Source organism: Seriola aureovittata, chromosome 18 (genome assembly GCF_021018895.1).
Source record: "Seriola aureovittata isolate HTS-2021-v1 ecotype China chromosome 18, ASM2101889v1, whole genome shotgun sequence".
In the NCBI taxonomy this organism is placed as follows: Eukaryota; Metazoa; Chordata; class Actinopteri; order Carangiformes; family Carangidae; genus Seriola; species Seriola aureovittata.
The window spans coordinates 3,308,680-3,331,980 of NC_079381.1; the positions used below are offsets into that span (position 1 = coordinate 3,308,680).

The 23,301-nt window shown below is 39.6% G+C and overlaps 1 protein-coding gene across 1 annotated transcript in view; it reads left to right on the forward strand.

The window, feature by feature from the left end:
• The window catches only part of onecut2 (one cut homeobox 2), a 36,102-nt gene extending 14,753 nt beyond the window's left edge, over positions 1-21,349 (forward strand). The window contains exon 2 of the mRNA XM_056402832.1: positions 21,042-21,349. Within this exon, the coding sequence (XP_056258807.1) occupies positions 21,042-21,331 (290 nt within the window). The 3' untranslated portion in view covers positions 21,332-21,349. The remainder of the gene's footprint in view (positions 1-21,041) is intronic.
• The last annotated feature ends 1,952 nt before the right edge of the window (positions 21,350-23,301 follow it).

A 23,301-nucleotide genomic window follows, 5' to 3' on the forward strand; every position in this document is an offset into this window, starting at 1 on the left:
GCCAGAACTACATAATACAACACACAAACATATGCAGGGAGCTGCAGGGAGAACAGGCACACTATTCTCAATCATGTTTAAACCATATATGTTTTTATTAAAAATGAGTCTTTCTCAAATTAAAGCCTACATTTCCCATCAGTCCTGTTGTCTTGTGTGAGAATAACCATGCCAGGAAGAAATTTTTCTCCATCCTCCACCTCATCAACAGAAAGGTACATACCGTAAACCTAACACTGTATGTCACACTGGAATTGTGTATTATTCCGCTGCTGAAAATAGTCCCCGAACAAATGCACTATGCACAGCATGGATTTGAATTTTTTGATCGTAAGTGTGTTACTAACTGCAGACGAGGAGTTTGAAAGACTTGGGTCTTAGTGTCTAAGAAAATACACTATTCAGTTGCATTATGGGAAATTGATTGATTGACTGATCCCATCTGAAACTAAATTATTCTTTCTTCTTCCTCATATTTTAAACCTAAATTTAGAGTCAACATCAACTTCTGGATGTTTAATATTCCACATGTGGTTTTTATTATAATAATAACGATTAAGTCTTTTATTTTAGTTGTCTTTTTAACCCTCTCTCTCTTCATTTAGAGTTCCTGTGCGTGCACAGTCTAGTGTTGGATAATTTGTGAAATGTCTTGTTTTTTCAGGTCCGAAAACAGCTTGATGCATCTCAAGAGGCTTATCTTGTAAACAATACAATTTGTACAAGGTTTCAGTATGCATTCAGTCTCAGGTCCAATCAATATTGGAAACCTGTAGAAATCTAGGTCAGCCCTGACCTAGAATGGATGTGGATGAGAGAGTCTGGATCTGAGACCTTATTTGGGTCGTGTTGGTATTAGGAGGACCGTGTAGAGCACTACGTGATAATTTATTTACAATATATCCCAAACATTATGTAGGATTGATTTACTGATGTTTATATAGACCAAGCCCACTGGACATCACTCCAAATTTCTTTCTCTAGCTCTTTCTGTCATTCCTCTCTTATATCCTCCCTCTCGCCGTCTCTCCCTCCCTCAGGTTAATTAGTATTGGTGTCACCGTGCGGCTGAAATAACTCTGTCCGGAAGCATAATGAACGACGACAGGCCGGATGGAGTCGTCAGGCCGCAGGCAGGGTTTATGGTGAAAGACAAACAGTGCTACAAAAACACAAAATAAGCACAAGGTCAGATTTCTGGACCAAAATCATTTTTTCACCAAAGAAAATGACAAACAAATAAATGAAAATTTAGTAATCATCGATATTATTATTACAGTTGTTGTTATTATTATTATAATCCTTATTATCAGTAGTATTGATATATAATAATAAATCAATAAAATGTAAAAGTAGATAATAATAAATAGCATACATATGATAAATGAATAAAGATTATTATTGTTAAAAATATAATAATAATAATAATCATAATCATAATAATAATAATAATCATAATATAACAATTCTGATAGAATAATAGTAATAGTACCCAATGGAGATGAAATAAATGAATGAATTAAATATATATGTTATCATTATTAATAATAATTGATAAGACAACCAACATTATATGAAATCTAAAACGCGGAAAATTTATACACATTTAAAAAATAAATTAACTATTAAGTACTAATTAATATTGATTTAAAAAGAACGTGAAGTTAAAAGTAAATACATATTTTTCCTGTCCCGACTCATGTTGTTGTTCTCTCTTATTTCGGTTTCTCTCTCTCTCTGTCTGCGAGTCAGTGTGTTTTTCTGAAATGTGTGTGCGTGTGTGTATATATGTGTGTGTGTGTGTGTGTGTGTGTGTGTGTGTGTGTGAAGCAGCAGTTTGGGCTCGGCCGTGCGTGCGGATGGGTGATGTGGATCGATGGCTGTAATCCCGAGCAGATTAAAAGAGCATTAATACTGGCAATGATAACGTAAACGGTGCGGACCCAGATCTCCATTGATCTGCAGGAACCTGATCCAGACCAGTTCCTGGAAGAGATGGGAGAGGTGGGGTGTAGACAGAGAGAGAGAGAGGGGGAGAGAGAGCTGGCGGTAGACAACAGAGGAGAGAGAAAGGGAGAGAGAGAGAGAGCTGTATTTCGTTGGCTAAAACCGCAGAATAATAATAATTATAACAAACTGTTTTATGTACAATATTACATGCAAATGAATAACAAGTGAAAGATATGAGTGTGTGTTCACAGAGCTGATGGTCTCTAAAAGCTCCCTTATCTTCCATGGTGATAACTAATATCTTCCAATAAGAATGTTGGTTTCTTTTAACAGTGACCAATCTTTCACTGAACCAAGTAGTTTTATTTTAGAGAATAGAATTGAAATACTGTTTATGTGCTGGCATATGCATTTACTGCATGTCAGTTGTTGCTGAAGCTGCTTTCAGGTGAGGTGGTTTTTCTAGACAGTGAAATGGTTTGTTGGTTTGTCCCAGACCCGTTCAGGGTTGACAGTGGATTTCATATCAGATTGAAGCAGAGCAGTTAAATCAGTGAAGTGGTAAAATGAGATTTTAAGTTCCTCTCCAAAAGCTTTATCTCATTACGTTCCTATCTGTAAAATGCTGTGTTGTTCATGAAGTTTATCCCAAAGTGTCTCTGCACATTGAGGCTTTCCTCAGGAGGGTGTGTGATAGATTTAAGGGTGGCACACAATATAATGGTGCATGATGAAAGATAATGTGCATTGATGCGTCAGGGTACACCACTGTCATATTTCCCAGCACGTCAACTTACACTTATAGACACCAAAAAACTGCCATACTGGAGAGCTGACCTTTCCTTTGTTGTTCCACACCTCTGTTAAATGACACGACTGTTAAATGATGGGCTGTGTTTCCACCAATCATGGACTGTGTTTATATATCTGACTCTCCATCCAACAAATTTCTAATTGCTACGTTCTGGGAAGAAATGATGTGTGAAGAGTGAAGTTTGTGGCTTTGAGGACGAGTTAAACAGGAATTTTTTTGAGTAGTTCAACACCGTCTCGCACTCTAGCTGTGACGTTAACCACTCTAACCTCCTCCCATAGACACCCATTATAATTCTACCTAACTACAGGGACCAGCTCTGTCAGGGATGTCTGTCCATGACTGACTGAATGTCACCAGATTTTTATTTTTTTTCTTGCGACAAACTGACCAATCAAAATTTGGCCAACTAAGCCTCTTCTCATCGGCTAGTGTTTGGTAGACTATTAGTATGCAGCCCTGTTATTTAGTTTTTGTTTTCGCCTCTGTTTGACGTCTTTTTCTTTTTCTCCTGGTGTGAGTTTGTATTTATTCAGTTGACCTTTTGTCTTTCCATGTGTGCTGTTTGTGCTGTTAAAGTCAAAACCAAACCCAATTTATCAAGAAAACAAAACCAATTTTAAGGCTCAGATTGTTCTTAGTTCCCTCTGTGCTCACCTCCTGTAGATTTGGTGGTAAAAGCATTAAAAGCAGCCGGTTTGATGTGTATCAGACAGATGGGTTTGAAGGGAATCCTCCTCTATTTGATTGGGCCACATAACTGGATTCATTAAGCTGAATCTGTCAGTTATTGGATTATGTTTCATATTGGATGGATGGGATCCAATTGTAGATATTACAGCCTTTAATGGAGACAGGTTTAACAGGACAGAGCGGGCGGGAACATGTCAGAGAAAAAACTAAAGATAAAGACAAAATAAATAATTACTGGAAACAAAACAGAAAAAAGGAAGCCATATAATAAACTATAAACATGACATACATTGCTAAGAACGATAAAAAAAATTGAAACGGAAAGAAAATCCAGTTTTGGGCCAAAAGTATGTGGACACCGGTGTCTTTCATCTCAGAGCAGGAAATCTGATCAACTTGTATCGCTTTCTGCTGATCGTTTGGAGGCAAACACAGCGGCGAGCGGTTTACCAGGATGTCCGTTTATAGCTGCCCAACCTCCTTTTGATCAATCACAGATTACAATACAACCTATTGATCAGAGAACATTATCTTTCTTGTGTTTGTGCTCTGTTGGAGCTGAGCGCTGTGAGACAGAGTGGCCGCCAAAAAAAAACACTGCTGATAAGAAAAGGTAGAGAGGCTGGTTAACTCATCATCTATTAGGCTGTCAGTATTTGTATGTGTGTGTGTGTGTATGTGTGTGTGTGTGTGTGTGTGTGTGTGTGTGTGATGTCCAAACAGAGCTTCCCTCTGACTTGATACTGACTGACTGTTGACACTGTCAACAGTCAGCAGGTTAAAGGTTAGTGAATGTTTTCTCTGCAGCTTTTCAAACTTTCTCTCCAGAGACTTTAAACATCAAACTTTTATTTCACATGATATATGTTAATGTTTTTTTTTTGGTTGTTTTACTACAGTTAAAGTTCTCATAATGAAAAATACTGTTGCCATGGAGTCGATGGCTATATCCAACATGACATTTAAAACAGTTACTTATTTACACATCCAATTGCATTTATTTGTAGTTGTATTTGAGTTCACCAGATGAATGTAAGTGCAATATTCACTCTCTGTCAGCTCTGCTTTGGTCTCCATCAACTCCTTAGGGAAATATCAGGCTCCACTAATGTCTGTCTGCTGTTTGGTGCTGAGCAGGTGGTTTACTGTGGCTTTATTAGAGCTTTTTGGGCTAAGAACAACACAAATGAAAGCAGTGAAAGTAAAAGTTGAGGTCAGGAAAATAGAAATTAGATGAAAGCTGAGTAGAGTTGCAGACTCACATTCATCCCTATGAGTGACTCCGTTTACATGCCAGTAATCATGTGATCCTTTGTTAATATAAAAATACTGATTATAGCAGTTTTAAGTGTCTGAATTGTAAGTGTGAAATATAGTAATGTTGCAATGCTGCGTTATGTTGTGTCTGTTTTTATTTTTGAGTGTGTCTGAGTTTAACATCCTCCAAAACTATAAATAGTGTGGGATCATGGGAGTTGTTGTTTTCACCACCATCACCGTAAGCTCCTCCCGGTTTGGATTCCTTCAGTGTCAGTGGTTCAGGAAATCAAACAGATCCAGTGATTCTAACCATTAAAAACACTGAATGAAGCAGTTTGACATTTAACGTCAGAGTTTGAGAGACGCTGTACGGAAGACAAAGACTCAGGGAAGAGCTGGAGCTGAGATTGTTGCTAACTTTTGTTCTGATTGTTTCTCTGATAACTTACGAACGAGACGTTCAGCAGGTTTTTACCAGCAGCTGAATTATCCACAGAGGTGTCCTCCTCTCCACAACTAACACACCAGGGGATTAAAACCAGTAGAAACACTGAATAAAGCAGTTTCACTTTGAAAATCTAAAATACAGGGAAACATTTGGGATAATGTAAGAACACATGTCAAAAAAATATAAAACACAAGTCTAGTCATTTTTAGATATTTTAAATAAGATAGATATTCTAACTTTAAATGCTATTGTTATTTCCATGGAGTCTAACGTTTGGCTAGTGTTTAGCTAAGTTGAGCTTCAACTTAACGTTAATGTTAGCCCCTGATGGTTCCAAAAGTCGAGATTTTCATCTTTGTCACCTTTTCCATCCTGGATGAGTTGGCACACGCTCTTGGTTGAACTGCTCACAAGTCACGTCCGTACTAAATGGAATTTTAGAGGTCACATGCGAAAAAAGGTCAGGCACCGCAGCGCTGAGGACTTGGTTAAGGTTTTCTCCCAAGCCAGTTCATACATTAATTCAACATATATAAATTCAAGAGAAAGAATAATATATGGGACAGTTCAGAGAGGGTCAACAGTAGTTTACTTCAGTACAATAAATGCATGGCATCAAGACAAATAGAAGCAGGAACATGATGACTGAAACCTGGATTTGTAACTCCCACCTCGCTCTCATTTTACTATCAACTGATGTTGTTGTTGTTGTTGTTGTTTTTTATTATAATATAAATTTCTATTTGTTTAGCAACCTTCCAAATTGCAAAGTAGCAGATGAAAACTCAGCAGAGCTAGATGAGACTAAATGGAAAAGAGAGAGAGACAGAGAGAGAGAGAGGTGGATGACATCAAACTCCTCTGAGGCCATTTCTTCATCAGCTCAATGACATCACTGAGCCACCAGAGGCTGTGATTGGTCAGCTGCTTTCTCCTGGTAAACAAGTAGAGATACATTACAGTGTGTGTCTGTGTGTGTGTGTGTGTGTGTGTGTGTGTGTGTGTGTGTGTGTGCATGTGCGTGTGTGTGTGTATGTGTGTGTGTATGTGTGTGTGCATGTGCGTGTGTGTGTGTGTGTGTCAGCGGGCAGAGAGACCTTTGTCCGGTGATGTCATCACAGACCTTGTGGACATACAGATTATACACTGATAAAACCATCTATCTGCGCACACACACACACACACACACACACACACACACACACACACACCAATTCAGTGACACACATTCTGAATACTCTCTCTCAGTCCCTCTTTGTTCCTCACTAAAGACAGAATTATATATATAATTATCTGTATATGTGATGTAGCCTTTACATAAACACTAAGGTTGAATGTGGACGGAATAATTCACTTTAAAATCTTAGAACAACTGAATCAGATCGTAAACAGACCAAAGTAAAGCCTGAAATGTTGCTTATGATGTAATGGTACTCAGCCTCAGGCCCACAGGTTGGTACCGAAGATGTAAATCTTTGCTCCACAAACATATTATTTCATTCATAAAAAAAAAAAAAAAGCTCAGTCATTTCCCAAAACAGCTGGGCACTGAAGTTATTAACAAACATTATTCAAACAGGTGGAAACAGTGCATTTGTTGGGAACTATTTTCAGTGGCGGATTAATACACATTTGGTGCTCTAATGAGTTTTCACAGCGGCAGGACGGTGTATGTGACATTGACTAAATAATTAACCATAATGAGTGTGTTCATGGTAATGGAGGAACATGTCTTTAGAGTATCGCCAGCTTAATCTCTGAAGGTGTACATCTAAAGCAAATGAAAAATTGTGCAGGAAGTTTGGCAACTTTAAGGTAGAGTCAGTTTTTTTCCCCACTGTGCACTCATTATATTCACATCTTAAAGGGATAGTTCGGGTTATTTGACGTGAGGTTGTGTGAGGTACTCATGAGTAGTCGGTACATTACCTGCAGTAGATTCTAATCAGCGCACTTCCAGTTTGGAGATCCGACCGGGAGCACCGGCAGAATGGCAGAGCGACGTGCTGCTGTGTACGGTGCCACGAGAAAAACAACACCCACCGAAACAATACAATATCCGTTTAAATGTACACTTCATGTAAATTATTTTCAGCGGTTTATCTTCCTGTGAAAACAGCACTTTCATTTGGCACTACATTTTTCATCCGCTTAACTAACGTATTCCTACGCACAGGCACACTGTATTACGCCGCAGCTGCAGGTCAGCTGAGTGACTCAAAAAGCGGCGTAATACAGTGTGCCTGTGCGTAGGAATACAGTAGTTAAGCGGTTGATAAATGTAGGGCAAAAATATTTGGGCCTACAAAAGCACAGATATTCTACACGAATAGAAACGGATAATTGATTGTTTTCGGTGGGTGTTTTTAAAAGTGTCTAAAACATGTTTTTTTCTCTTGGCCCCGTGCACAGCAACACATCGCTCTGCCACTCTGCAGGGTGCTGCCGGTCGGCTTTCCTAACTGAGAGCGCGCTGAACAGAACCTACTGCAGGTAAAGTACCGACTATATGTGACTACCTCACACAAGCCCACGTCAAAAAACCCAAACTATCCCGCTGATAATGCAGAAAGAGTTAACTGATTCATTGATTAACCATTCAATAAAAGGTTAAATGTCATGATAATAATTAATTATTATTAATTATTCAAGTCACTAACTAGTCTACAGCTTTGCTAGCAGCTCTGTGAGGCTATACAGAGGTGCTTTGAGCTTACTGTTACTGTTACAATGCTAACATGCTGATGTTAAGGAGGTATAATGAAAAGCATGTTCACCATCTTGGTTTAGCGTGTTAGCATGCTAACATTCGCTAATCAGCACTAAACATGAACTAAAGCTGAGTCAGATGGGCTTGTCATTAATTTTAGTTAAAGGTTAAAGTTAAAATGTGTCCTCAGGGGGACACGAATGAAAGGTACCACATGTTATGGCAAACCAATCTGACAGCTGTCGAGGCTCAAGAGGAAATCTCAGGGGATCAGGAGGAATAAAATTTCATGGCTGTCCATTAAATTGTTGTTGCGATTGCAACAATTGTTTGTTGGTTTGAACAAACCAACAGACTGACTTTGCTATTCATAGAGGCACGTTGCTCATGTGACCAAACATATCCAAAGCTTCTCAGATGCAGATTTCCTGCTTATCTATGTTTCATTTCTTTGTGATTTTGAACAGTCGGTCCGACGACCTGAGCTCTGATGGAGATGACACAGAATCTGTCACTGTTCAAAACGTTTCAGAGGTTAATTGGAAAAACAAAAAATAATCAATAGAAAGGTGAACATTTGTGCTGCCTGACTACATGTAATAAACATACGCTCTAACGCTGTAATTTTAATAATATAATATTAAAATTAATATTAATATTCTAACAGATTCACTCACTTACTACTGTGTGTGTGTGTGTGTGTGTGTGTGTGTGTGTGAGTGAGTGAGTGAGGGGGAAATAGAGACAAACAGTGTGTCTTTAGTCTGTTGTTCCATTTCCGGTTATCTTGTCAAAACGGAAGAAGGAAAGTATCTTGGTGCATTAAGCACAACCACACACACACACACACACACACACACACACACACACACACACACACACTCACAAGCTCATAGTGGAGTGCTGATTGCTAAGTGCTACAATGCTGTGTGTCTCTATATACATCTCTGTGTGTGAGTTTAAGTGCTGAGATATGATGCATGTTTGCCAGCCTGCCATGCTAAGCTTCAGCATCTCGTCAAGGCTGCAGACTCTGTGATTTCCTGTCAACCAGACCTTTAGAAAAGCTCGTTTTACAGAGACAAAACACAGGGACACAGGTAGAAGGTGAAGAGACTTGTGCTCAGTGGACCTTCAGTATAATGGCAGCTGTTGAGTCTCTGGATCGAATGTGCTCTGTGGTCGGTTGCATTACTTTGTTGCTTGACTGAATAGCTTTAAATGTCTTGATTTGACCGTGTGTGTGTGTGTGTGTGTGTATGTGTAGCTATATGTACTGTATGTATGGAGAAACGCCCTCAATCTTAATTTTTTAATTTGCACTAAATATTTGCTGTAGTATTCACTTGGTTGGAGGAACTTTACTCATCTGGTCTTGTTTGGTGAAGCGGTGGTTGCTTTGACTGATAAACTCACCCAGTGTTATATGGTTGATTATATGGTAATCAAACGATGGATTATAATGAATTTATGGGATATATTTACCTTTGTTTTTAAAGAAGTGGTTTCATAAAGTTGGTAAACGGAGGACTAACCTTAACCCTTCAGTAATTTACCCCAAAGTAAAGTACCCCAACAATTCAAAGTCTACTTAATTGTTAAGTAAGAGCTTTTCTAACTGATTAATTATATGTTAAGTGTTAAGTCAGTTTGTTTTTTGTCTTTTCGAATTACTGGTTAAAATTAATTAAATTACACCTTTGTAGGTGTTTGAATCTGGTGGAAATTAAGGATTCATTCATTTTCAAGGGATTGTTGTCTGATAGTGAATCACTTCCAAACACCATCCTCGTGCTATTTGAGCATAAAATACACTTTTCTTGATGAAGGTTTTCGCACATCCAAATGTCTCGGGTGCAGGTGCGTTGGAAAGCATCACTTCAGTCTTGCGAAGAAGAATAACCCGCACACTGCTCTTGCTCAGCATCACAGTTTATTGATCATCCAAACATTTCGGTCTCTCGCGACCTTCGTCAGAGGTATTTCAAACAGTTCCAGGATCTTAAAAAGACTCCCACAAAATTAATGTTTTGTGGAAACGTCTTTCAATCACTGACAGTGATGTGTGTATCCTCTGCCATGTAACATTCCACATATGTATGTGTATATATATATATTTGTATATATACATATGTATGTACAAGGAACAGAAGGTATATACATATATAAGCATACAAAAATCAAGTGAGACATTACAGTATATTATCAAATCTACTTACAGAAATTACAATCTATACTGAATGAAAACATCAGTTTTGCAGCTTTCATGTATGTAATATGAACTGTTGGTATCTTGAGTGTATCAGTAAGATAGATCAACAGGAGATATATCAAGATAGATTGATCAATGAGAATAAAATACACTAAAACAATAATGACAGTAGCCTTTCACTTATTGGAAATATACATTTCTGGAGAGATCCTCTAACTGATCATGCGTTAAAGGAAGATCATGTGACTGAAATGAATCGCCAGCACTTCTAAGTACTGTACTGAGAGGTTCAGAACCTGACACAGTGTATTAAATGACGGTTAACATTTGTGATTATTTGGGGGAGAAGTCACCTGTGACACCGGAGTGAAGTGGCAGGCATTAACAGATGTCATATCTGATGAAGGATTTCATCCAAACATCGCTCAGCCCTGCCGGCTCATGACGGAGTGTCGAAGCAACCGAATGTGGCGCCACACACCAGCAGTGAAGTGTATGTCGAAGGGTGACTTTACTACTTACCCTGCACTTATATGCCCTCTGTGTAATGGATACCAAGGCTTAAGTGGTAATGGTGTAATAAAAAAAGAAACAGAGAGAAGGAAAAGGAGAGCCACGGAGAAAAGAGGGAGGGAGGAGAGAGACAGAAAGGTAGGAGGGGCTGGAAGATGAAGGAGAGGCAGAGGGAAGGAGACAGGAAGGAAGAAAAGCAATAGAGTGAGAGGAAAGAGAGAGGAGAGGGAAGACAATGGAGGAGGGAGTTAAAGAGATAATGGAGACAAAAGAGCGAAAATGAAGAGATGAAATATGGGTGATGGATAAGAAATAAAAGAGAAGAAGAAATGGCAGAGGAGATAATAGAGAAGAAAAATTACAGAGGTGAGGGACAAAGGAAAGAGAGGGAAAGAAGGTGATTGAGGGAGTAATGATGAAAAAGAGAGAACAGTAAAATAAAACGATGCAGAGAGTGTCTGAGGCAGAGAGAGACGGAGAGAGAGAGCTCTCCAGATGATGGCAGGCCTTTGTGCTATAAATCCTTTTTTCTTACAGAATGAAGCCCGTCTGTCTGAGTGTGGAGCCCTGACAGACATATATGACTTTATATTCAGCTGTATTGATCCCCAAACCTTCTGCTCTCTCTCTCTCTCTCTCTCTCTCTCTCTCTCTCTTTTTTAATTTCTATCTCTGCGCTCCATCTTTACCTCTCCTTCTCTACCTCTTCATCTCAGTCTCCCTCTTCACTGCTGTCTGTGTTCATCTGTCTGTGTCTGCCCATCAAAGACACAGACAGAGGGGGAAAATCATGGTGAAAGAGGAAAATGGTCAATTTCCCAAGAAAGAAAACCTCCCTGTTCGCTCGGAGGATCAGCTGTTAGAGACTAGAGCCACGGAACAGTCTGGTGTGAAGGAGAAACAACTCACACTCTTCACTGTGTTTATGGCTGTTTAAGTAATATCGAAAAGGTTTTACATGTAGTATGACCAATGCTTTGATTATTAGTGGGACTCGGTGCAGTCTGATGGCTTTGCAGCATTTTTCTTATGATTTTTCAAAGAATAAAAATCACAAACAAGTGTGCACACTCTCTCTTCATGATCCCGTGTGTTAAACAATGATAGTTAAATCCAGTATGGACAGTTTCCTGCATGAATAAAGTTTTGTCTTTACACTGCAGTCATCCAATGTGAGGTGTGTGCTAACGTATACACTTCACATACAGTGCCTGGCGCGTAGCAGGAATTTCAAAACTCCCCTTCTTTAAAAAACAAGTCCATAGGTCGTCTGTGCGGCAGGTTATTATGACCGATAGTTACGTTTTGTTGCTAGGCGACATCTAGTGGCCGTAGTAATTATGACAGGAGCAAAGGGAAAAGTGCGGAGACGTAGTATAAAGGGAGATAAAGTCTACGTCAGGAGGAGGTGATGGTGGATGGATGAATATGGCGCAGGAGAGCGCTGTTCCGTTCACATGAGAAACTAGTTGTTCATGTTGTTGCTATTATCCATGAGCGTTCAACAAAGTTAACCACCTTTTTATTATTGTAACCATGACAGCGAAGATCGTGTAACGTTGAGGAAGTACTTATTCTAACCCAAATCATGAACCTTTCCTAAACCTAATCAAGCAGTGAGCGTTATTATAGTAATCATGGTGGTGAAGGTAGGTTGGCCGCCATTGGTACAGTCTGTGTGTTTATTATTGTAACTGTGACAACCAAGGTCCGGTTTGCATACTGCTGTAGGGGACCTATTTCGGGTTGTATCAGAGGGTAAAAAAAAACAACCTGTGTGGTTGGAGGACTGTTTGGGAATTTCACACACTTCATCATTAAACGCCCCGGCTGTGTGCGCACCCTAAACAGGAAACCTGTATATATTCAGGCCGACACAGTACCTTTTATTTTCTGAACTCTCTAACACAATTCTGTCACTTTTTTGTGAGTAGCTTGTCCATTGAGAGCTGAAGTGAAACCAGAAGTTCCAGGTTCTGTCCCAAAAGTGAGAACCTAGTTTCAAATCACACTAACATTTATAACTACAGAAATGATTCAAAATCCCTGCTGAAGTACCTTACTTGTGTTGTGGTTCACTCCATTCATCTAGACAGGCATGGTAATGCTGTTTATTTGATAATTCTGCTTTAAGCTGTCTCCAAAGAACATTTCCCAGATGAACACCATTGTAGGTTTGCAGCAGCAGACCTGGAAATTACAGCTAAAGAAGATCACATTAGACAAGAGTGGATATGATTTGATCTCATGGATGAGGGAGAAACTGTTAAAATGATGTAAATACACACAGTGGAAAAACTTCATGGGACCTGTAGTTAAGTTTTGAATGCTAACAGAAGCTGGTGGAACAGCGTATAATAGATCAAATCTATGTATAATAGATTTGATAGAATTGTGAACTGTCATTTTCTAAATAGTCACTTAATACAGTTTTGTCACTATCTTGTGAGTAGCTGCTGAATCTCTGTTCCATATTGCATTGTTGGAATAAGTGTCTGTCAGCGACAGGACACATGCATGGCAATGTGGAGACTGAGGAGTCATGGACAAGATGCCGGGCCGTGATGTATCTTTGTGGTGAGGATGAAAACGGTCTGTAATGACTGCTGAGCTCCTCTCTCTCCCTCTCTGTCTGTAAAATGACACCGAAGCTCGCTGGCTCACTCACTTCCTGTGTTTAAACTTTCACTCAAACTCTATTTCTTTATATAGTTCATGAACAAAATTTGATAATTATAAATAAACAAAGATTAATTAAATTATTTTGGAATTAGGCCTGAGGAACACCACATGTTAAATTTTATTTATTTAAGGAGTGGGTTCCCAAGACCACTATTGACTATCAAGCAATTATTTGGGATTTTTTAATTATTTTTTTGGTTCCTTAAGTATTTATTACAAGTGCTGAAAAAATTAGTCATTAATTAGTTGAACATGGTTTCTTGCACTCTGGGAAGCTTCCTTCGATCTGAGGGCAGATTGGATGCTACAGTGACTCACTGTCGCCTCTTGAGGTACAAAGTGGTATTTCGAGACGTGACGGGCAGGCACGCTAACTTCAGTAGATATCTCTGCAACACAGGTGGCATTTCAGTTATAGACTGTAAATAAAGATGGACGTAGCCTTCACCCACAGGTGTCTGAAGAGCAGCTTTGGAGCTCAGGGTGAGCTGCTCCACCGTCGCCTGTGCCTGACTCCGCCCCTAAATCCAAGCTAATCCAAAAATGGGAAAAGAGGTGGGGCATGTGTGGAGCCGAGACTTCGCTGCATACCAGTTTGTAGCAAACATACGTTCACACACCTGTCACTTAAAGTGGCCACGCCCCCTATTAGCATAACTTTAAGCCTCAATAAAATGTAAACAGGTGAGTCATATGAACAGTTGTCATGAAGGAGGAAATTAGCTTGAGAGACAAGAACTGTTTTTTGTACCAGGCTGTAAACATGTTTATTTCTGCTGGAAAGTTGGACATTTTAACATGGGAGTCTATGGGGATTGACTCACTTTTGGAGCCAGACTCTAGTGGCCATTAAAGGAACTGCAGTTTTTGGTACTCTAGTGTTGGCTTCATTTTTCAGCCTTTTAGGTTGGTGCTTGATTTCAATACACAGATGTTTAAACTGAAACATTAACACATAGCACCTTTAACTGAAGTAAATTTGAAAATGTGACGTTGTGGGAGGGATGGTCTTGTTTTCTCCCTCCATCTTTCTCCACTACTCCCCCTCAGATCCCTCTCTTTTACTCCCTAACCTCTCTGTTTGCTTTCTCTATTTCTCTGTATTCACTTCAAATGGCTGCTTCAATAAAACATTACCTTGATGTTTCTATTGACGTTCAGCAGCCCTTGACTCTTAAAACCTCTGTATAATACATTGATGCGTTTGCAGTGAGTGTTACCAGCTCTTGAGACTCAGCACTTGACTCAACAAGACTCCATTCAAGTGAATAGAGGACAAGCTTTAAGGTGGAATAATGCCTCTCAGGAGCCATATTGGAAGACTTGACCTCTTGGCCAGCAATGGTTGTGAGCAGCTTATTGTGTTTTTGAAATGCACCTCTGTATAATAAAACTAAAATAAAAAACAATAGATGTGGTTAATTTCTGTAACTGACCTGCTTCCAGGGCCTTCTTTAGGTTTCACAAATAAGGAGATACTTCATCTTTTGGATCATCATCATCATCATCATCATCATCATCAGGACATTGAACAGATTGAGAAGAGGCAGCTCAGGCTCTTGAAATTTTTCAGTTTTCAGCCTAGCTGTAACATGCAGCACATTTGAACTGGGTGAAAAGCTTACTGAAAGACCACAGACAGAAGCAGTGGACAACTATGATGATAATGATGATGATGATGATGATGATGATGATGATGAGAATGAGAATGATTATAATGTTGATGAGAATGGCAGTGATGTAATGGTGAGGAGAATGATAACACTGCATGATTGTCATGATGATAATCAGGATGATCATGATGGCAATGGACGTAGTCACAGTGGTGACACTGATAGTGATGATGAAAAGGATGAAATCACTGCGATGTACTGAGAATGACTGTCACATGATTGATTGTGAAGGATAATGTTGTTGATGACTCTGCTATGTTGAGACTGGTTCTGTTTGTGGTGGAGATTGTGATGAAGCTTTTTCATGATAAGGATTCTTCTGATGGGGATGAGTGTGATTAGAATGATGATGGTGATGAAAATGAGGAAAATTGTGATGAGAATGATGATTGTGATGAGAATGATAATGATTATGATGAGAATGATGATGATTGTGATGAGAATGATGATGCTTGTGATGACAATGATGATGCTTGTGATGACAATGATGATGATTGTGATGACAATGATGATTGTGATGACAATGATGATGGTGATAAGAATGTTGCTGATTGTGAAGAAGAATGATGAGAATATTCATAGCAGTCAGTAGTGACGTTGTGTGTTAAGTACACCTACCAACACCTCTAAAACTCACTAACACAGTGTATCTCATACTGTATGTCCACTCCATACAGAAATATAAATGTAATTTCAGGTTTATGAGGGTTATTGTGTTAGTATTTCTTTACATAAAACAGTGTATTCATACACCCAGTTCTTCTGAGCAGACACCAGGAGCTCACCCCGTGTTTTAGAGTGGCTCACCCAGAGGTTCAGAGAATATAAACCATGGATCAAATACGCATCACAAACCCAAACCTCTTCAACACCAAATCATTATTTGTCAGTTGTTAATCAAATGAGTTGTTGTGAAGTTTGTTTGGAAACATGTTGCCATGCAGACAGTGAGCTTCTTCTTTCCCTGGTTTCTAGTCTGATTTATGGAGGTTTATTTACAGTGGTGTTTTCATGTCTGTGTGTTCAGGTTTGACTGAATCATGACTCAGATTTTTGTCTGATGTGAGTTTCTGTTGTTTTTGGTACAAAGTGAGAATGTGAGTTTTGGATGTTGATATTTGAGATGTTAAAAATGGTGTTATACAGGAGGCTGAACAAGATAACTGTGTAATGAAATGATCAGGATATTGATGATTGTGATGGTGATGACTTTGAATATGATGGTTTTCTCGTTGATTAAAGACTAGGACTGGGTACTGTTTGAAATTTTACACCGATACCGACACAGTACCTGAGATTCGATACTGATCCCAAAAGGATGCTTTACTTTGAGAAATATGTTTTCTTCCTGCAAAACCATGATTTTCATAAGAAACCAAATCCAAAACATTAAAAAACAAAACTTTGTAATATATCTTAAAACTGTGAAAAATATCCTTTAAATCAGGAACAATCTGATAAAAGAATGAATAAAAAACATTACTAATATGATGAGATATGATACTAGGTCTTTTAATAGTCCGTGACACATTTGGTCCGTACCAAAGAAACACTGTGGTTCAACACCGAGCCCTAATTAAGACATTAATATGTGATGATAATGAGACGAGTACAGTCATGGACAACATTGTGCTGAAGATGCTTTAATAAGGATTCAGCAGTGGTTATTCAGATCTAAATATGATGTAATGATGCCTGCTGATTACAGCAGTAATGTTGACGACCGTGGTTGTTGGTTTTTACGATGACTGCTATGAGACACGGGGAGGAGAAGTGGAAAGTGTAGTAGGCGAGTGATTCTGTTTTTTCTGCTGAGCTCTTTAGCAGTTAGAGACGCATTTAGCAACACACTGAAGTCTACCAGAGAGAGCTGATGAAAGACAGAGGAACCCTGCCTTATTGATCCTATTGATTCAACCCTTACCTTTAAAGAATACCCACCCCTCCCCCCCTCCTCTTACTCTCACTCCTCCTCAAACCGGTAAACCCCTTTTGAATAATATAATTGCGTATTTGATCCTCACTGTCACCTCGACCAGAGGAAAAAAAGCCTGATTGAATCACTCAAGCGTTGCTCTCTCTCCATTGACGGCAGACTGTGCGTTTGTGTGTGGGCGATTTTGATTGCTTCCTTTTTACACGTAGATGTGTCTGCACTTTTTTTCCTGAGAGAAAAAAACTTGTCTGGTGTGAACTGCTGCTGCGCTGCTTTTCATTAAGCTACAGTAAGCAGAAACCCAGAGGGGGGGTGGGGGGGGGTGTACGTTTGTACTCATCTATTTACAGTATTGTAAATAGTATTTCATTGCTTTATTATTTATTTGATGATGTATTTTAGACATTTGTTTTGCTTGTTGAGGACACTCTTCTCATGCCCTGTTGTGATGCAGGAAAAAGAAACAACCCTTATAGAACCACAGTATTCAGACAAGCACTGCCTCCCTGTATTTAAATCTGAACATCTGGATATCTGTCAGAACGCTTTACACACATATATCTGTTCACTGTTAGATATTTATATTTTATTCTTATAACGAGCAGCAGCCATGTTCGAATAAAGTCATAATGGAACATTTATGTAACAGACACCTGTATCTAAACGACATTACTTAATCACAGGGATTGTTGCTATATTACAAATTATTATTACAAATTAGGAACAATAATTTGAGGATTTCCAAATAGAATGAAATTCAGACTCCTCCCCACACAGGTGTTAATCCTGGTGTCTGCAGTACTGAAAATGATACTACCCATACAGAAATATAATATATGACATATGTGTTCTTATATCAAGAGTGATGTTTCCACATATGTCAGCTATAAGGTGATATATTATTATTAAATATGAAAAATTCTTCATACTTGTAGTGAAACAGCAGGTTCAGTAGGTTCAGTAGCAGTGATATTAAATGTAGTCATGACAATAGAAGTGGTGTTGGCTACTGTTTCACTTTGTTGCGTTCATGTCCTTCCTGGTATAAATAAAGGTTGAATGTATTGAGGAGATATTTTGGGGGTCAGAGAGGAAAAGGAGGTTGATGTGACTGAACTAGAAAAGCTGTTAACAACAGTATAATTAATAGTCCACCCATCACTCTGTGAGCTGACAGTCAGAGATCTTATCACAAAGATCATCCAGTAAATAGTCGGATCCAAAGTCCAAGATTTGACTCTAGTTTAGACTTAGAACAAACAAAAACAAACCTCTGACTCATGTTTATGTCCCTTTGATATAATACTATGAATAATACTTTTTTCAAATCTGTCAATAGCAATTATAATAATCCAGTGCTATAAAATAAAATTGGGAACAAAGATAAAATAGTAAAATAATAAAGTACAGATTTAGTACAATTGACTGAAACAAGGTTAAAAATAAACAGCGCCACATGCAGCTACAGTAAATAAAGTGTGTTTTAATGTGATTTAAAAGAAGAGGCTGATTTTGATGCTATTGTCTCTCTCAGTTCTCTGGTGGTGCAAATGATTCAAAGCATAGCTCTCTCTCTCTCTCACACACACACACACACACACACTACACATTCACTTAATATAGTGATATTCAGAGATCAATAGTGCCACCTGTCAGTAACAAATTGCATTACAAGCACAACAGCTTGACTGGTGAGAATGTGGAGGATTAATATTCACAACATTTCACTCATTTACCCAGAGAACAGAGAAACAGAAGCGAGAATGAATTCTTATATGTGGTTCAACGGTAAGTAACAGTTTCCAAACATACCAAATACGTCAGGCTGAATTTGGGGGAAATATTAGCATAAGACATGTAGAATATTCCTGTTTGAAATGAAATGATGAAGCCATAAAACGTGGCCTGAATGTTTCACTCAGTGTAAACAGCATCTGTGTTTTTACCATGCATGATTTTAAAGCTTCACGACCATCTCTGATGAGACAGCGGCAGGGAGCAGCAGTGAGACAAACAGCTGTAATCTTTCATTCTGTTGTCAGGTTGCTAAACGCTGTGATAAGAGGCTGAGAGGAGACAAGAGGAGAGGGATGTGGCTGTGGCTGTGTGTGTGTGTGTGTGTGTGTGTGTGTGTGTGTGTGTGTGTGTGTTTACAGCGAAGATAGTTTCCCCTTACATAATAGTTTTGTTACTGAATTGAGTCCTTAACCTGATTTATATTGATCAGGCTCCGACTCGTGCATACTTAATTCAGAGAGGTAATCAAATCAAACGCACCCAGGCCTCCTCCTTCTCCTCACTGACAGACTGAGATAGAAGCAGCAGACACATTAGAGAGGGTGTTATTGTTATTGTTGTTGTTCTGTTTGGTCATAAAAACATCCATGAGAGCATAAATAACACTTTAGACTGCACGCATCACAGGTTAGATAAATAAAAGAGATGAATTCTTCTACATCTACGTTGAATGAACATTTTAAAGGCTCAGTCTGTATTTTTTTTTTTTGACCATATAATTACAGGCACTTTATCATAAATCTTATATTTTTACATCTTTCTCCAACTACACTATAATAAACACCATAAAAACAGAACAGCACCAGTGTTTATGAAAATCCAGTTGGAAGAATGAGATAATTTGATTAAATTAATTGAAATGTAACTTTGCATGGACACAATGTTAGATTTCTGTCATTGCTCTGTCGTCATGTTAACGTAAGCAGGTAGGCTCCTCACTGACTGTGAGACCTGAGGGCATGATGGGAAACTCTCCCCTGTGCTAATTGGTGTGGAGGTTGCGTCAAGAACATTTCATAGAAACATTTCATCGTCTGTTTCCCTGAAGAGTTTTATTTTATTAGTTGTGTTTTGTGCTACGACAGTTTCTTCTGGTGCTAAAATAAATCAGAGACACTGAATACATTCAGTAGCCTAAAATACAAACAGCTCTCCCAGACGTTACTCTAGTTTACCATGAAGGAGTAGTCCTAACCACAGCGGCGCCGGTTCCAGTCCAACCTGTGGTCCTTTCCTGCGTATCCTCTCTCTCTCTCTCTCTCTCTCTATCACTGTCACTATCAGAATTAGGGCAAAAAATGACTTAAATAAAAAGTGATGAATCTGGCTGTGACTTGTCGTTCAATACACAACTGTGACTTTTGAGCATGAAAGCGTTTCAGAGTCCCCTGGAAACACCTGCGTTGTGTTGTGAGTATTTGCAGCTCGTGTGTTTCAAACTGATGAAGCTGTTTTCTGAAGTCGTTATTGTTCTCTCGTCTTCTTAAGCTGCAGTGCCATGAGCTCTCAGGCTGACAGGCAGGGTACAATATAAGAAAACAGTCAAAATGGAACTAAAGTCATCGACGAAGCGACTTCATGCCAAGATAAGCGCCTCACCTGAAACACAGGTGGAGCATCACATGGAGGCTGCTGCCTTGTGAAGCGTTTTTCAGTTGAGAGACAGACAAACAACAAGCGGCATCATATATTGTGTAGAGACAAACAGAGAGACACAGAGGTGTGTTAGATGTTATTACACTCGAAGGGATTTTCTGTGATTAGAAGCAGGTGTTATTGGTTATTGGTTAGTGATCAATGGACAATGAAGGAACTGATCATTTTAAGCCTTCAGAGCTGCAGAGATGTTGTAGCTCGTGTTCTAATGAGTGAAATGCCTGAACTGTGTTGGTTGTATTGGCTGAGTAATGACACAGTGGAAGCAGACAGACAGACGGACAGACAGACAGACAGACAGACAGACAGCAGGTAAACGAACATCAGATGTACACAACAATATGAGCTTCTGACTCGACCTTCTGTGTGTTTCATATCTTTCACTGTTGAAACTAGACCTTGTTTCAGAGTTTATTCCTGTCCTCAGAACTCATAGTTTGACCAAATACACCTAATACAATGTCCGTTCACTGGCTTGGAAGGAGTTTAGCACAGTGTGCTAACCAGGAAAGACAGTGGAACTTCTGTGTAGCTTTGACCGTTTTGCTAATATCTGCTAATTCATGACTGGGTGATGAAAAACAGTCAAAAACAGTCCAACAACGACTGTGTTAATCTGTTTAAAAAAATGACACTCACACTTTTATTTTCTCTCTTCTTCCCATCACCCTCTAATTCCCCCCCCCTCCTCGCACAGCGTGCAAACGGAAGGAGCAGGACACGGCGAAGGACCGCAACAACACACCAAAGAAGTCGCGGCTGGTCTTCACCGACCTGCAGCGGCGCACCCTGCTGGCCATCTTCAAGGAGAACAAGCGGCCGTCCAAAGAGATGCAGCTCACCATCTCGCAGCAGCTGGGCCTCGAACTCACCACCGTCAGCAACTTCTTCATGAACGCCCGACGCCGGAGCCTGGACAAATGGACAGACGACGGAGCCAGCCCGGGCGCCCAATCCTCGGCGTCCAGCACTTGTACCAAAGCGTGATAGTAGATGGCGTGGAAGGGAGGGAAGCGATAGGGAGGGGTTTCGATTGGGGTGGGAGCAACGGAGATGCGTGGGGTGGGGGGGGGGGGGGACGGGGACGGAGAGGTCGGGGGGTGGGATGGGGTGGGGTGGGGTGGGGTGAGGGGCGCGGGTTGAGGTTTCGTCCGGTCGAAAGCGAGGAGGAAAACCAAACTTTTTACATTTTTTTGTTTGTTTGTCTGTTTTGCTTTAGTTGAGGGTGACAAACAGAGAGGGGCTGCTCACTGCGACGTCTTGTTTGTAGCCAAACCGCCTTTTACAAATCCATCCTAAATCCATAAAGAAGCCGAAGGGTAAACTCAACTTTCAAACACACAAACCTCACCAGGGGGGGAAAAAAAGAAGCTTTTGAATCATAGACTTTCACTGTTGATGTCTCTTGTAGGACAATAAGCTGACACACTAGCCCAAATACCAAAGACTAGAAGACGATGTATGTTTTCTATTATGCAATATAAGCTAGGAACCAACCAAACAAGAAACCAATGAAAGCTTTATGACTGCAGAATGTGTGAGAAGCTCTGGGATAAGATAAAAAAAAAAAAAAAAAACTTTGTCGTACTTTGACCCTCAAATGTCCAAAACAGGGCAATGACACATCAGTTCGGGGGCAGAGTTCTCATCCAGATGTCGGGTTGTGGAGATTGCACAGCCAAATTTAGAAAGCTGTCATAGCTGAATTTGTACATTTTTGGTCAGTATGTTCAGCCGAGGCCGAAAAAGAGATAAGAGGTTTTGATTAAGAGAAACTAGACCATGTTTCAAAGTTCATTCCTGTCCTTAGAACTCATAGTTTGACCAAATACACCTAATACAATGTCCGTTCACTGGCTTGGAAGGAGGTTAGCACAGTGTGCTAACCAGGAAAGACAGTGGACCTTCTGTGTAGCTTTGACCGTTTTGCTAATATCTGCTAATTCGTGACTGGGTGATGAAAAACAGTCAAAAACAGTCCAACAGTGACTGTTAATCTGGCTCTGCAGTCTCCATCTTTAACCGTCAGGTTTACAAACAGTAACTGAAAAAACATCAGAGTCTTGTTTTCCCTTGAAACTTGACAGAATTGAAGAGTTGTCTTCTAAAAAAGTTCTTTATCAATTTTTAAAAAACGAAATATGTACCTGACATCGACCTCTGAGATATATATGATCAAGGCGGTAGATGGATGATTATTGTTACTTAAGTGTTGACTTCATCGACTTTCTTTTACAAAACAATGAGATTTCTGTCACTTTATGGACAAAACTCTTCAATTTTACCAAAGAAAAAGCAGCGTGTAACGATATGACTCTTTAAAGGGGGCAGTGAGGATTTGTAAGGTTAGAAAATGGCAAGATATGCAAGCACAAGCAAACACACCTACACACACACACACACAAACACACACACACACACACACTCTCATACACAAACATTCACCAAGGCACATGCAACTTTCCTCATAATTTGAGCCGACATGTAGAATTACAAGCTTACTCAGCATACTCAACATTCAGTGAAGTGTTAGTGTATTATATATGAATATATAAAACGTATGTGAGCACAATCTTGAAGCACATTTTCTTTGCAATAGAACTGGGACTCTCTGCCGAGTGGTCTTCACATCTTAGAAAACTCAGGATGCCATTTTTTCTAAACAGTGGCTGAAATCCATTCGGCATCTGTCATTACACACTGTAACGTACGGATGTACAAACACGCACGTACACACACACACACACACAGACACACTGTTACTGACGAGCAAATACACTTGCTTTACAGAAATACACACACATACACACACAACTTTAAAGAGTCATTTCCCAAACGTTTTTCCAGGATTCCCTTCCTGACCGAAACATTGTCAGCTAAACCAAAGCTAAGCTCCAGTTTACCCCGGCTTCACCCACCCATCATTTGTATTACCACGGTAACTCATCCATCGGGGC